Raw genomic sequence first — 15,019 nt, 5'->3', positions numbered from 1 at the left:
AAATTAAAAACAAGCCTGTAATATAGCAAGAACACAAAATACACTTTCTCTACTAATAAATTATACATTTCATTCCATGCTTTTATATTTAAAGAGCTAGAGGAATGTTAACTCTTTAATGCTTGTAAAACTACAGTAAGCAAAATAACTGTATCTAGTAAGAGGCCTGAACATTTAATTTTTATTATTTTAAAGATCTCTTCACATTTTTCATGTGACCATTTCTAAAACTGAGTTTCAAGAGTAAATTAAGAACAGTATAGAAAGAGCAATTTCTGATTTATGTTATGCCTTCAGCTTACTTTTCAAGCTAAACAAAAATAATTGTGTTTTAAGGAACAATCCGATACCTATCCACTTAGAGATAATCTGTTTGCAATACTTAAATGCAATCCCATTCCTTTAATGAATATAACCTTGAGCAGAAACCATTGTTTACAGAAACACAATAACTGAAACAACTCTTTCAAGTTCATTGTACATAATTTATCTTACTAAACCCACAACACAGGAAGTATGCAAACAGTAATTTTAGAAAGCACTCAATATACACCCACCTCAGCTTATTAACTGTGGCATTCTGAATTATACAGCCATACGTCAGCTTTTTTAAAACAAGCATGACAATCTGCAGCAATATTTCTCTAATAATTAGCTGAATACTGGATTCAGTTCTACCACCTCTGTTCAATGAGGCCTTCAAAACAAATTCTGAGAGGAATGGTAAATGGCCTACCACAGTAAGGTGAAGCTAGGAAGAATTCCTCAAGTTTAAGAGCAGCTTGGCCCTAGAATGAATCACCAAGAGAAGTTATGAGATATCCATTATTATTTGAGAAATTTTGAAAAACATTTATAAATGGATCCTTTAAGCACAGAATGTCCTGAACTTGAAAAATAGTTGAGGCTAAGAAAGGACTATCCAACCCATTAATTGCCAGATTTATAGCTCTGGAAGTACCCAGTCCCACCTTGCATCAGTTCTGGGATAGCATGTTCTGAGTAATTCATAATTCTGGAGCATGAATTTCAAAAAACTGAGTTCTAACATTTATGTATGAAAAAAAATATGCCCAGAGCCCTCCTATCCTTGATCTCCCTGGTTACACCATCTAAGATACATACAAGCACACACACCTATCAGAAAGGCCAAAATGAAATGGGAAAGAAGAAATATTCTTATAAAGCCAAAGGATAGAAATACATATAGCTATACATAAAATATTTTCACAACTTTGCAGCAAAACATATTGATCAACAAATAATTTACAGGAGGAAACATGAATGGAGAGGACTGTAAAAAGTAATAAAACTGAAACATTGTCTTTAAACAAAATTAAACATTAGAATATTTGCATGTTGCAAATAGAACTAATATGAAAAAAAGAGGGACAGATTGTTTTATGAGCAAACTAATGAAGGAGGTTCAAAAATAAATCGCTTAGTAATTCAGAAAAGGGAGTACAGCCTCACATAAATCCACTCAAGAAGAGTGTGGATGAAAATTGTGTACAATTGCAATAACAGCCAAAGACATTCATCTCTTTCTCTCTCTCTGCCATAATTTCACAACCTATTCAAAAACTATAGCTGGACTTACAGAATGTAAGTGACGCTATAATTTGATAACAGATATGTAGAAAGTAAATGTTGGAGGGAAAAGGTTAGCAGAAAATTTTGAATTGAAAATAGAGCAAGTTAGAGACATCAGCCCACTTCAAGGGAATCTAAAACAACCTTGAATTTCCACATTCTGCTCCAAGTCAAGGTTTTATGATAAGCCAGAGCACAGCCGTAATTATCAATTAAAATTCTGTGCCTACCGTATTTCTGTGGCAAATAACAGGGCAGGGCAAATAATTCACAGGAGCATTTTTTTAGATCAGCACTTCTATTCAGCAGCAATCCTGATCAAAGTGTCTTCTCTGCACACATACGCCTGAGAAGATAACCTGGGAAGGCCTTCAAAATGGCCAGACCAAACCTTCAAGAGGACCCCACTGACTCAAAGCTTCAAATAGCAGCACCTCATTTGCAGGGTCGCCAAGAATGTAGCACCCCTCTGAATGACTAACACAGCCAAAGTAAGTAAGTAAGTAAGTAAATCACCAGCATACTGTAATTGACTCAAATTCTGAAATAGAGGACAAAAACTCATAAAACTAGGGCATTAACAACCTGACTAAAGTTCAAAAAATCAGAACAAAACCAACAATGTTACATTAAAGCAACATACAATATAAGCCTAGGGCATAGAACTTTCTTTGGGCTGAAAGACACATTAGCCTTTGAATAGCATTCTGAAGATTATACTCTAAAAAGCGGAAGACTCAGGAGTACAAATATTACTGAAGTATACTTCTATAATTAAATTAAGAACTGTTTAATTAAAAGGCTTGGTTTTTTCCCATCTGTCAAATTAATTTCCAATAATTTTATTTACATATGTAGGGGAATGAAAAAAAAAAAGATAAACTTGCTCCTGATTCATTTCTCATGTCTGCAGTGGAACAACAGTGACTTCATTAAACTGGATTATCCTAAGATTGTTCTCGATCTCCTATTACCCAAAGAACTCTTAACACTTTTTTTATTGCCCTCTTCGTTCTATGGCAGCACCTATCCTGTGGAGTAGCTTACCCTCTGGGATAAGCCAAGCCAAAAACTGACATGTTTTAGGTATTTTCTTAGGAATGCATCTCATTTATGTTAGTCTTCCCAGCCACGTTTCATTTAATATTAGCTGTTTTAAAGATTTCTGTAAAATGAGATGTTCTGTAGTATCCAGCTTTTTTCAAAGCTCTACAAGAGAACTTTCCCAATATCATTTAAATGATTACCTTTTTGCTTCTTCTAGATGGCATAAGTATTCATAAGCAATATTCTGACGTCTCCGCTCATCCATCTCTTCTGCTGAAAGCCGTTCATCATCCACAATAGCTGTAAGTAGAAAATCATGTCAAATTAAATGTAAAGAAGAGTGATCACAGCACTTATTTTAGGACAGAAGATACTACAAATTAGCAATTGCTCATTATCAACTGAGCAGATTACTTAAAAGCTCCATATTTTATATGAACACATACAAATACAATATTTTAAAGAAACATACGAAAAAGGGAAAGGGAAAGGTCTTGAAAATGTAATCAGCTCCTGAAAATGTTTAAAATTACTCATTTAGCTATCTTATATGCCTTCAAGTTGCCTTAAGATGTATAGGTTGTTGACATATATTTCTGAAAATAAAACATACAAAAAGTTATAACTGACATTTTAGTCTCATAAAATAACCATTTTCAAATAGTACTAATCTTGCAAATAAACAAGGTCTGTTTTCCATAAACATTCTGCATTTCTATTAAAGGTGAAATGCAAACAACAAAAAGCTATTCATACTTTTTTTTTACTTAGTGTTTTATTATGTTTATTGTTTTTATGTATTGTACACCGCCCAGAGCCACACTTTGAAAGATGCGCAGCTATATACATTTGTTAAATAAAATAAATAAAATGTTCAGGTGTCCAGAATGGGAATCTCTCCCAGGCATTATAATACCAACAAAACAATAGAAGCTAATCTGAAAACAAAGTAGTAGAAGCATGCAAGGCATGGTTTCTGGAATTCTTTCCAATCTCTTAAGAGCAGCTCTACTCTGAGTCATATGACCAGTAGGAAGGGTGGCTTACAAAGGGAGCTATCAGCAGGATTCCAAATTGCTACCTAACTATCTCTCCCATAGGGATAAACATTGGGGGATTTTTTCCTAGAATATTTTTCTCCAAAGCCTCAAACTTTTTTTGAACTTGTGATTTCTTTTGATGGTTTCTTCCACCACACTAAAGTTAGTCCTAATCTGTTTTGTTTTCAGAAAGTTCTGAGTCCTTTACTTAAAATTCTTCCCAATATTCTATGGGTAGTCTTCGCTTAACAACCGCTCATTCAGCAACCACTCAAAGTTACAACCAGTCCTTGAACCTGTGGCCATTGCAGCGTCTCCACAGTCACATGATCATGATTTAGGCACTTGGCAACTGGTGTGCATTTACAATGGTCACAGCATCCCGTGGTCACATGATCACCATCTGCGACCTTCACAGCTGGATTCCAACAAGCAAAGTCAACGGGGAAGCCAGCAGGAAGTCGCAAGTCCCGGTTACATGACATCATGCTTAATGACTATGGATGACTCACTTCACAACCGCAGCCAGAACTGACATCATAAGTCACGTGATGTTTCACTTTACAACCATGTCACTTAGTGATAGAGTTGCCAGTCCCAATTACAGTTGGTAAGTGAGGACTACCTGTACTGAATTGGACAGAATAAAAATCACATATAATTAAAATGGAAGGAGTTAGTTCAGAAGAGTATAAACAGAGACCTGGAACTATGCAGCTGGCGTCAGAAGCAAATGTTTAGAGTCAGCTAAGGATAGCAAAGGATACTAAGAACAATTAAAATAAAATGTTTACAATAAAATGTTTAAAATAAAATGACATTGTATCAGCTGCTCAGTGAAGATAGCAAAATGCAGAGCTACTCAAACTCAATCTTCTCCAACAACAACAAAAGTGTTATATCAGAAAATGATGAGAAGCAGGTTGAAGGGGTAGAATTAAGGCTTGAGACAGGGAATACTACATTACCTAGAAAGAGTTTAAATCTCCAGACCAGATGAACTGAATTGGGTACACAAGGAATTGGCTGGTTTGGCTGAGGTCTTAACAATTATCTCTGAGAACTCCTGGAGAAATGGTAAAATATCAGATAATTGGAGATCAATGTCCCTACCTTTGAGAAAGAGGGGAAAAAAAGATTCAGAGATTTATCTATGAGGACTTTAAAAACAATGTGGTAATTAGCAGAGGTCAGCTCAGGTTTATCGATAATAAGTCTTACTATATTGATCTTATATCATTTTTTGACTTGGTAATTTCCTTAAAAGCTTGTGGAAATGCTATACACATAACTTAGCAAAGTATTTAACATGTTGAACAGAAGTGTCACCTTGATGACATGCCAATTAAATAAACATAGCTGGGTGTTACAAGGTTCTCTCCTCAGTCTTGTTGCTGTTTATTCATTTAGTCGCTTCCGATTCTTCGTGACTTCATGGACCAGATCAAGCCAGAGCTTCCTGTCGGTCATCAAAACCCCCAGCTCCCCCAGGGACGAATCCATCACCTCTAGAATATCATCAATCCATCTTGCCCTTGGTCGGCCCCTCTTCCTTTTGCCTTCCACTCTCCCTAGCATCAGCATCTTCTCCAGGGTGTCCTGTCTTCTCATTATGTGGCCAAAGTATTTCAGTTTTGTCTTGAATATCATTCCCTCAAGTGAGCAGTCTGGCTTTATTTCCTGGAGGATGGACTGGTTTGATCTTCTTGCAGTCCAAGGCACTCTCAGAATTTTCCTCCAACACCACAGTTCCAAAGCATCGATCTTCCTTCTCTCAGCCTTCCTTATGGTCCAGCTCTCGCAGCCATATGTTACTATGGGGAACACCATTGCTTTAACTATGCGGACCTTTGTTGTCAGTGTGATGTCTCTGCTCTTAACTATTTTATCGAGATTGGTCATTGCTCTTCTCCCAAGGATTAAGCGTCTTCTGATTTCCTCACTGCAGTCAGCATCTGCAGTAATCTTTGCACCCAGAAATACAGTCTTTCACTGTTTCTACGTTTTCTCCCTCTATTTGCCAGTTATCAATCAAGCTAGTTGCCATAATCTTGGTTTTTTTGAGGTTTAGCTGCAAGCCAGCTTTTGCACTTTCTTCTTTCACCTTGATCATAAGGCTCCTCAGTTCCTCTTCGCTTTTAGCCATCAAAGTGGTATCTGCACATCTGAGATTGTTAATGTTTCCTCCAGCGATTTTAACTCCAGCCTTGGATTCCTCAAGCCCAGCACATTGCATGATGTGTTCTGCGTACAAGTTGAATAGGTAGGGTGAGAGTATACAGCCCTGCCGTACTCCTTTCCCAATCTTAAACCAGTCCGTTGTTCCGTGGTCTGTTCTTACTGTTGCTACTTGGTCGTTATGCAGATTCTTCAGGAGGCAGACAAGATGAGTTGGTATCCACATACCACTAAGAACTTGCCACAATTTGTTATGGTCCACACAGTCAAAGGCTTTAGAATAGTCAATAAAACAGAAATAGATGTTTTTCTGAAACTCCCTGGCTTTTTCCATTATCCAGGGGATATTGGCAATTTTGTCCTAACAGTCAGGAATCACGCTGAGACGAGGAGTAGGTCTCTAGTGCTTATTACTGCTATATAAGACAGAATCCTAACAAACTGAAGAAGCGTGAGAAAACCCAGACAGGTAAACCCCAAAAGTTAAGGCGGGTCTGATCTATGTCTCTTTGAATGGCTGCTTAATTCCTCAGTACTACGCATGCGTTTTCCCCCCTGGATAGGGGCCCCCTCCTGCTCGCCATCAGTACTCATGACAAATTTGGTCCCTAGTTCCTCTGCCTTTTCTAAATCCAGCTTGTACATCTGGCAGTTCTCGCTCCATGAATTGCTGAAGTCTACCTTGCAGGATCTTGAGCATTACCTTACTGGCATGTGGAATGAGTGCCACTGTTCAATAGTTTGAACATTCTTTAGTGTTCCCCTTTTTTGGTATGGGGATATAAGTTGATTTTTTCCAATCTGATGGCCATTCTTGTGTTTTCCAAATTTGCTGGCATATAGCATGCGTTACCTTGACAGCATCATCTCTCAAGATTTTGAACAGTTCAGCTGGGATGCCGTCGTCTCCTGCTGCCTTGTTATTAGCAATGCTTCTTAAAGCCCACTCAACCTCACTCTTCAGGATGTCTGGCTCTAGCTCACTGACCATACCGTCAAAGCTATCCCCGATATTGTTATCCTTCCTATACAGGTCTTCAGTATATTCTTGCCACCTTTTCTTGATCTCTTCTTCTTCTGTTAGGTCCTTGCCATCTTTGTTTTTGATCATACCCATTTTTGCCTGGAATTTACCTTCAATGTTTCTAATTTTCTGGAAGAGGTCTCTTATCCTTCCTATTCTATTGTCTTCTTCCACTTCTGCGCATTGCTTGTTTAAAAATAATTCCGTATCTCTTCTGGCTAACCTCTGGAATTTTGCATTTAATTGGGCATATCTCCCCTTATCACTGTTGCCTTTTGCTTTCCTTCTTTCTTGGGCTACTTCTAGTGTCTCAGCAGACAGCCATTTTGCCTTCCTGGTTTTCTCTTTCTTTGGGATGTATTTTGTTGCCGCCTCCTGAACAATGTTGCGAACTTCTGTCCATAGTTCTTCCGGGACCCTATCTACTAAGTCCAGTCCCTTAAATCTGTTCTTCACCTCTACTGCATATTCCTTAGGATTATTAGTGAGCTCATATCTACCTGATCTGTGGGTCTTCCCTAATCTCTTTAGTCTGATCCTAAATTGTGCAAGAAGAAGTTCGTGATCTGAACTACAGTCAGCTCCAGGTCTTGTTTTTACCGACTGTACAGATGTCCACCACCTTTGGCTGCAAAGGATGTAGTCAATCTGATTTCGGTGTTGTTCATCTGGCGAAGTCCATGTTTAAAGCCGTCTCTTAGGTTGTTGGAAGAGAGTGTTTGTTATGCAGAGTGAGTTGTCTTGGCAAAATTCTATCAGCCTATGTCCTGCTTCATTTTGTTCTCCCAGGCCATGCTTACCTGTAATTCCAGGTGTCATTTGACTACCCACCTTAGCATTCCAGTCTCCTGTGATGAAAATAACATCTCTTTTAGGCGTGTTGTCCAGTAGGTGCTGCAGATCCTCATAGAAGTGCTCTACTTCAGCTTCTTCAGCATCTGTGGTTGGGGCGTATATTTGGATCACTGTGATGTTAGATGGCTTGCCCTGAATTCGAATTGAGATCATTCTGTCGTTTTTTGGGTTGTATCCAAGCACTGCTTTAGCCACTTTACTATTAATTATGAAGGCTACTCCATTTCTTCTGTGGTCCTCTTGTCCACAGTAGTAGATCTGGTGGTCATTTGATGTGAAGTGGCCCATTCCAGTCCATTTCAGTTCACTGATGCCCAAAATGTCTATTTTTAATCTTGACATCTCACCAATAACCACATCCAATTTGCCCTGGCTCATAGATCTTACATTCCAGGTTCCAATGGTGTGTTGATCCTTAGAACATCGAATTCGCCGTTCACCACCAGCACCGTCGGCCGCTAGCCGTCCTTTTGGCTTTGAGCTAGCTGTGTCATCACGTCTGGGGCTCGTTGAACTCATCCTCTGTTCCTCCCCAGGAGCATTTTGACCATCTTCCGACCTGGGGGTCTCATCTTCCGATGGTATACCGACATATCTCTGGTTGTACTGATCCATTTAGTTTTCACGGCAAGAATACTGGGGTGGGTTGCCATTACCTTCCCCAGGGATCGCATTTAGTCTGACCTCTCTGTCATGACCTTCCCATCTTGGGTGGCCCTTCACGGTTTAGCTCATGGCATCACTGAGGTGCTCAAGCTCCAGCACCACGACAAGGTAACGATCCTTTGCTGAAAATAAAATACAATATAAGAATAAAAAATAAAATAGAAATCCTGATGGCTATAAAAGATCATAAATATGAGGGGAGCACTCTAAGGTGCCAGCCATCTCCAAGAATGACTCCCCCCTCCCCATCCCAAACATGGTGGCAGAACCAAGTCTTCAGGGACTTCCTGAAGGTCAAAAGGGATGGAGCTTGCTTGACCTCCAGTGGTAGGATGTTCCAGAGGGCGGGTGTCACTGCAGAGAAGGCTCGTTTCCTGGACCCCGCCAGATGGAATTCTCTTACAGATGGGGTCCACAACGTGCCCTCTCTGCATGAATGGGTGGGATGAGTTGATGTCATGGGGGTGAGATGGTCCCTCAGGTAACCTGGCCCAATGTCATGGAGGCCTTTAAAGGTAATAACCAACACCTTGAATTGCACCCAGAAGCAAACTGGTACCCAATGCAGCTTGCGTAGTGCAGGTGTTATATGCACCCTTCTAGGGGTGCCCAAAATAACCCATGCAGCTGTATTCTGGATCAGCTGAAGCTCCCAGATACTCTTCAAGGGTAGCCCCATGTAGAGCGCATTGCAATAGTCTATGGGAAATGACCAGGGCATGAGTGACTGTTCGAAGGGCTTCCTGATCCAGGAAAGGGCGTAACTGGGGCACAACACAGTAGTGCAAAGGCCCTCCTGGCCACGACTGCCCCCTGCTCCTGGAGCAGGAGTCGAGAAGGACCCCCAGCTTACCCCCAGTGCAACCCCATCCAGAAGTAAAGATGACAATTTCCTGGATACCAAGGAGCCATTAACCCACAGCCACTCCATCTTACCAGGGTTCAGCTGAAGCCTGTTGTTTCCCATCCAGACCCCCACAGCCCGCAGGGACTGAGATAGGGCAGTCACAGCATCACTTACCTCACCCGGGATGGAGATGTATAATTGGGTATCATCAGCGTACTGATGATACCTCATCCTGTGATGACAGATGATCTCACCCAGTGTTTTCATGTAGATGTTGAAAAGGAGTGGAGAGAGAACTGAACCCTGCGGCACCCCACAAAGGAGGGGCCAAGGGTCAGACCTCTCGCTCCCTATCACCACCAATTGGGACTGGCCCTGGAGGAAGGAGGCAAACCAGTGCAAAACCATGCTCCCTACTCCCAACTCCCTGAGCTGCCCCAAAAGGATACCATGGACGATGGTATCAAAAGTCGCTGAGAGGTCAAGGAGAGCAAAGATGGATGCACTGCTACCATCCTGCTTCTGCCAGAGATCATCCATAAGTGTGACCAATGCTGTTTCTGTCCTGTATCCAGGCCTGAAACCTGACTGAAAGGGGTGCAGATAATCCGTTTCATCCAGAATCCTCTGGAGCTGTAATGCCACCACTTTCTCAACCACCTTCCCTAAAAAGGGGAGGTGGGAGACTGGACAAAAATTGTCCAACACAGTAGGGTCCAGGGATGGTTTCTTGAGGAGGGGGTGCACCAGTGCCTTCTTTAAGGCCACCGGGAACACTCCCTCTCCCAAGGATGTCTTAACCATCGCCTGGGCCCAACCACATGTCACCTCCCGGGCTGTCTTCACCAGCCAGGAGTGGCATGGATCTAAATGGCAAGTGGTGGCATTGACAGTCAGGAGGATCTTGTCCACTTCCTTGGGACCAACAGGATCAAACTTTCCCCAGATAACTGGGTAAGTATGTTCCCTCAGCATCTCCTCAGACTGTGCCTCGTGCTTGGAGTCCAACTTTGAACGAATCCAAGTGATTTTATCCTGCAGTTGCACACAAAACTCCTCCGCACTGCCCTGTAGGTGGGTCACTGGGCCCACCTTCCCCAAAAGGAATTGAGTGATCTTAAACAGGGGCACTGGCTGGCATTCTGCTGATACAATAAGAGCAGAGAAGTATTAATGTTTTGCCACTCTTACCGCCACAAGGTAGGCCTTAATAGCAGCTCTAGCTTGTGTTCGGTCAGATTCGGTCTTAGTCTTCCTCCAGCGGTGCTCTAAATGTCTCTTAACCCTCTTCAAAACCCTCAACTCCTCCATAAACGGGGAGTGTCAGGTTGGGTGGGGCAAGAGAGGTCACACAGGCACAATCCTGTCCAAGGCCCTGGCCGCTTCCCTATTCCAGGCTGCGGCCAGGACCTCCGCTGGACCATGCAGCAGATCCTCAGGAATAACCCCCAGCTCCTTCTGAAACCTGCTGGGTCCATCAGTCACTGGGGGCGGACCAGTCAAATGGGTCCTGCCTCCCTGTGGAGTGGGGCAGCATAAGAGCATCTCAGGGCCACCAGGCGTGATCTGACCATGACAGTGGGGACAGCTGTAACTCTCCCCTCAGATCACATTGCCACTGTTCTGACAAGACCACCAAGGCCGGGGTGAGGCCACTGTCTTGAGTTGGGTCCCGAATAATCTGAGACAGGCCCATAGCTGCCATAGTGGCCATGAACTCCTGAGCCGCCTCCGAGGCATGCCCCAGGGATGGCAGGTTGAAGTCCCCCAGAACCATGAGCCTGGGGAACTCCACCGCCAGCCCAGAGACCCCTCCAGCAGCTCAGGCAGGGAGGTTGCTACGCAACAGGGAGGCTGGTACAGCAACAACACTCCCAACTGTTCTTGGGAACCCAATTTGAAGAACAGGGTCTCATAGCTGGCCACTTGTGGAGCAGAGCCCCTGAAGGCCACTAGAGACTCTCGAATATTATCACATAATTTAAAAATCTCTTGTCAAAATTGCCATGCAAAACAAATTGCTTGAGAATTAACATCTGTAGAAACTTTATTGTCTTCTGCATGTTTCAGGGATGTGGTGAGTAGAAAGAATCCTTGATAGAAACATCTATCTGCTTTCCACGACATGATTTTCATAAAGGGTTAGGCTTCAACTCCCTAGAGCCAGTTTGGTCTAGTGGTTAAGGCAACAGGCTAGAAACCGGGAGACAGAGAGTACTCGTTCTGCCTTAGGCATGAAAGCTGGCTGGGTGACCTTGGGCCTGTAGCAGTCTCTCAGCCCAGCTCACCTCGCAGGATTGTTGTGGGAAAAATAGGAGGAGGAAGGAGTATTAGGTATGTTCGCCGCCTTGAGTTATTTACAAAAACAATAAAGGTGGGATAGAAAATAAATAAATAAATAACCTTCTAACCAGCTAGGGTCTGTGCCAACTGAGAGATTATTGGAGTGAAACGCTAGGTTCCCCTTTCCTCTTATCACTTCAGATTGAGAGTTGATTTTGGGCCAGCCAATTTATTGCTGTCATCAGAGGAGGGTGGACTCAAAAGTAGTGATATTGCTGTGTTTGCAGGATGGGATTGAGAAATAACAAGTATTTTTAGGAGCTAAGCAAAAATCTCTTTGAATTCTTGATTGCGTAAGTAATTTTAGGGTGTGCTGTGCTGCTTGCTTTTTCATTCTTCCAAGCTTATATTCCAGCAACATAACCAAGAATGGGTTGGTAAATCGGATGCTTGTACATTAGTGTCTTCGTTAGGCCTGGAAGCTAAAGTTACCAGCAGACCAAAGTTCTCTGGGACATAATCTGTGCAGGTTTCTAGTGTTTTTAGAGGGTTATTTTAAATTGCCCTAAGGACAAATACTGTGAATCTGATATCACTGTGGCTTAATATAGTAATATATAGTTTTGCTAGCATTGCCTTTTTCCTTCCTCCTGCAGGTAGAAAAAAAAAATAGAAACACAAAATGATATTTTAACAATTTCCTCCTCTGCTTTGAATGCATACCTCCAATCTGAAGATGCTCTTTGGATAGGGTGACCAGATTTACAACAGTAAAAACCAAGTCACATTAATGCATTTACAAATTAATGTTACTCCATAACTTCAAGAATTTTTGCAGGCTCAGTTACTACTATATCTGAACTACAAAAATCTGGTTGGCCATAAGATGGCAGCAAAGATACAGGAAACTCTAACTCTTGGCTGTGGTCTAGTTGTCCTCTGGATTTTTGCAGTCCTAGGCACAATAAGCAGCAACTGCTGATGTTGATTTTGACACTGTGAGGGGTGTTCCCTTCCTGCTACTGTCTCTGCTGCCACTGACCAGTGGGGACAGCTCCTGAAAAACTGGCACATTTTTCCAGTTTGGAGTATACTGTACGTCAGGTCTCCAGGTCAGTGTCTCAAATTGGGAAGAAATCATCCACTGGTGCTAATAAATAATAGACTGCTTATTTTTAAGTAGCAGTCTGCCTCCCACAGTTCTTTTTTTCAAATGAATTCTATATTTATCAATATTGGTTAGGGAAGTGCAGGTCCAAACCAATTTTGAGATGGCTGTAAGAGGCACAGTGATACAGTGGTTTAGTTTTGTATCTTGTTCTGCTTAGCCCATCTAGTTGTTCTCAAACAAAGCAAAGTTGATGAATGGTAATACATGGTAGAGACATTGTACTTTAGTGTTATGAAATAAAATATCTACCTACCCAGTGTATATTGTCTACTGTTCTTTTCCAGTTCAAAAACTAAGCCTGAATTTTAAGAGCTGGTTTTAACATTAAAAGCCTTTAATGCTTAAGACCAGCTTAATTGAAATATTAGTGAAAGGTAGCATCTCTGATGAGTGAATTTGCCATATAGTTTTCTTGACAGCAATATAGAAGTGGTTTGTTGTTGTCTTCTCCCAGATTTTTTTTTTAATGTCCTAATCTATCCCATTCAAGTACTAAGCAGATTATATGCCTATCTGAATCTTAAGATTCTTTTTGGAAGGTCTTTTCTGTGTTCTCTTGGCAACTGAAATTAGATCTGACATCTTATTGATGGTCTTTGTCATCATTTTAGGCCTTAGGCAGAGAAATCTTATGGAGTTTTCCAAGTTGTTGGTGGTAGGAAGCATGATGGAGATGGAAAGACTTTTGCATTTCTCCATCTTTTTTTCTCTCTCTCTCTCTCTCTCTCTTCTTCTTAGCATTTTTCCCGCGCTATGGCAGGGTCCGCTTGTCGGCATATCCGTCTCCATTTGGCTCGGCCCAGGGCATCTTCAGGGGTGGCGTTCACGCATTCCATGTCCTCCTTAATGCGGTCCATCCACCGTTTCTTGGGTCTACTACGGGGCCGCTGGCTGCCAGGGACCAGGCGCATGGCTGTTTTCGCCACCAAGTCTTCTTTGCCGCGTATGACGTGTTCATACCATCTGAGCCTTCCTTCCTGCAGTTTTGCCACAATTGGTGCGACTCCCAGTCATCGTACGGACGTCATCGTTCGTGGCGTTGTCGAATCGCATTAGTCCAAGGCACCATCAGAGCATTCGCATTTCCATCACTTGCAGGGCCTGCTCGTGCTTTGCTGTTGCTTGTCAGCACTCTGATCCGTAGAGGGCAACTGGGCGCACTACCGTTCTGTAGACCTTTGAATTGAGGTGTAGGAGCATCCGACAATCACACAGGACTCCAGTCACCTGGCGCCACTTCATCCAGGTGGTGTTGACATGGGCGCGTCCCTCTCTCTCTCTCTCTTTCTAACTTATTTTCTATCCCACCTTTATTATTTTTATAAATAACTCAAGGTGGCGAGCATACCTAATACTCCCTCCTCCTATTTTCCCAACAACAACCCTGTGAGGTGAGTTGGGCTGAGAGAGTGTGACTGGCCCAAGGTCACCCAGCTGGCTTTCATGCATAAGGCGGGACTAGAACTTTTTAAAGTGTCTATTCATTTATGCTATTCTAACTATTTCTTTTGGTTTGAGGTATGGAATTGCATTTCCAGTCTGTCCTTTTAGAAGCCTTTTTTGACTTTTGAAAGTCAAGGCATCCCAGCTTGTGTTCATGTAAAAACTTTGGGAAAGCAACAGATGGATTGATTTCTTCTTCCAAGATAAACATACTTTTGCTGATTCCTGGAGGAAAACCAAAAAGTTCTGTGGTCCGTGAAACACTGTTGGAGCCATTAAAATGCATAGCATTTAATTACATTAAATTGGGAAGACTGAGAAATCAATATTCTGATGAAGCAGCAAGTGACCGTGATTTACTAAAAAAAACTTTATTCCAGCTGTGTGAGCTGGAAAAACTTGAAGCTTTTCTACTAGTTTGCCTTCTATTCTCTGAGCTGTTCATTGGATGTATTTTAAAAAATCTAGATAGACATATTTTAATGCTGCATTCTACACATTTTAATTTTCTTTATTATGCTCACAAAAATATATTGATATGCAATCTATACAAATCAATAAAAAACCTGTGGGATTTTTGTAGAGAGAAGCATATGGTGAAACAATTTCTTGCAAACAGAACAAATCCATCATAGCTGTCATAAATGATGTAGCCTGAACATTATTCAGGAAGAAAGGCTCAGGTCTTCCTGCATGTGTCATTACAGTTGTTGGTGCAGAATACTGATGTCAGGCGTTGTACACGTTTCAGAATCAGTACAGTATATAGTAAAATAGTTCATGGTTGCAGAATTGTTATTGTCATGAGTAAGGATGGCGAGCAGGGGGCTCTCACCCAGACTGTCAAGCGCATGCGTAGCACTGAGGAACTG

The 15,019-nt window shown here is 41.9% G+C and overlaps 1 protein-coding gene across 2 annotated transcripts in view; it reads right to left on the bottom strand.

Annotated features, from left to right (window-relative positions):
- Positions 1-15,019, bottom strand: part of IQGAP2 (IQ motif containing GTPase activating protein 2) — a 166,299-nt gene that overhangs the window by 128,254 nt on the left and 23,026 nt on the right. For both annotated transcript variants that reach the window (XM_063295538.1, XM_063295539.1), the window contains exon 2: positions 2,841-2,940. In XM_063295538.1, coding sequence (XP_063151608.1) covers positions 2,841-2,940 — 100 coding nt within the window. The remainder of the gene's footprint in view (positions 1-2,840; positions 2,941-15,019) is intronic.

Source organism: Candoia aspera, chromosome 2, assembly GCF_035149785.1.
Source record: "Candoia aspera isolate rCanAsp1 chromosome 2, rCanAsp1.hap2, whole genome shotgun sequence".
Classification (NCBI taxonomy): Eukaryota; Metazoa; Chordata; class Lepidosauria; order Squamata; family Boidae; genus Candoia; species Candoia aspera.
Note: the sequence above shows the minus strand (reverse complement) of the source record. Positions and strands in the feature narration are given on the sequence as shown.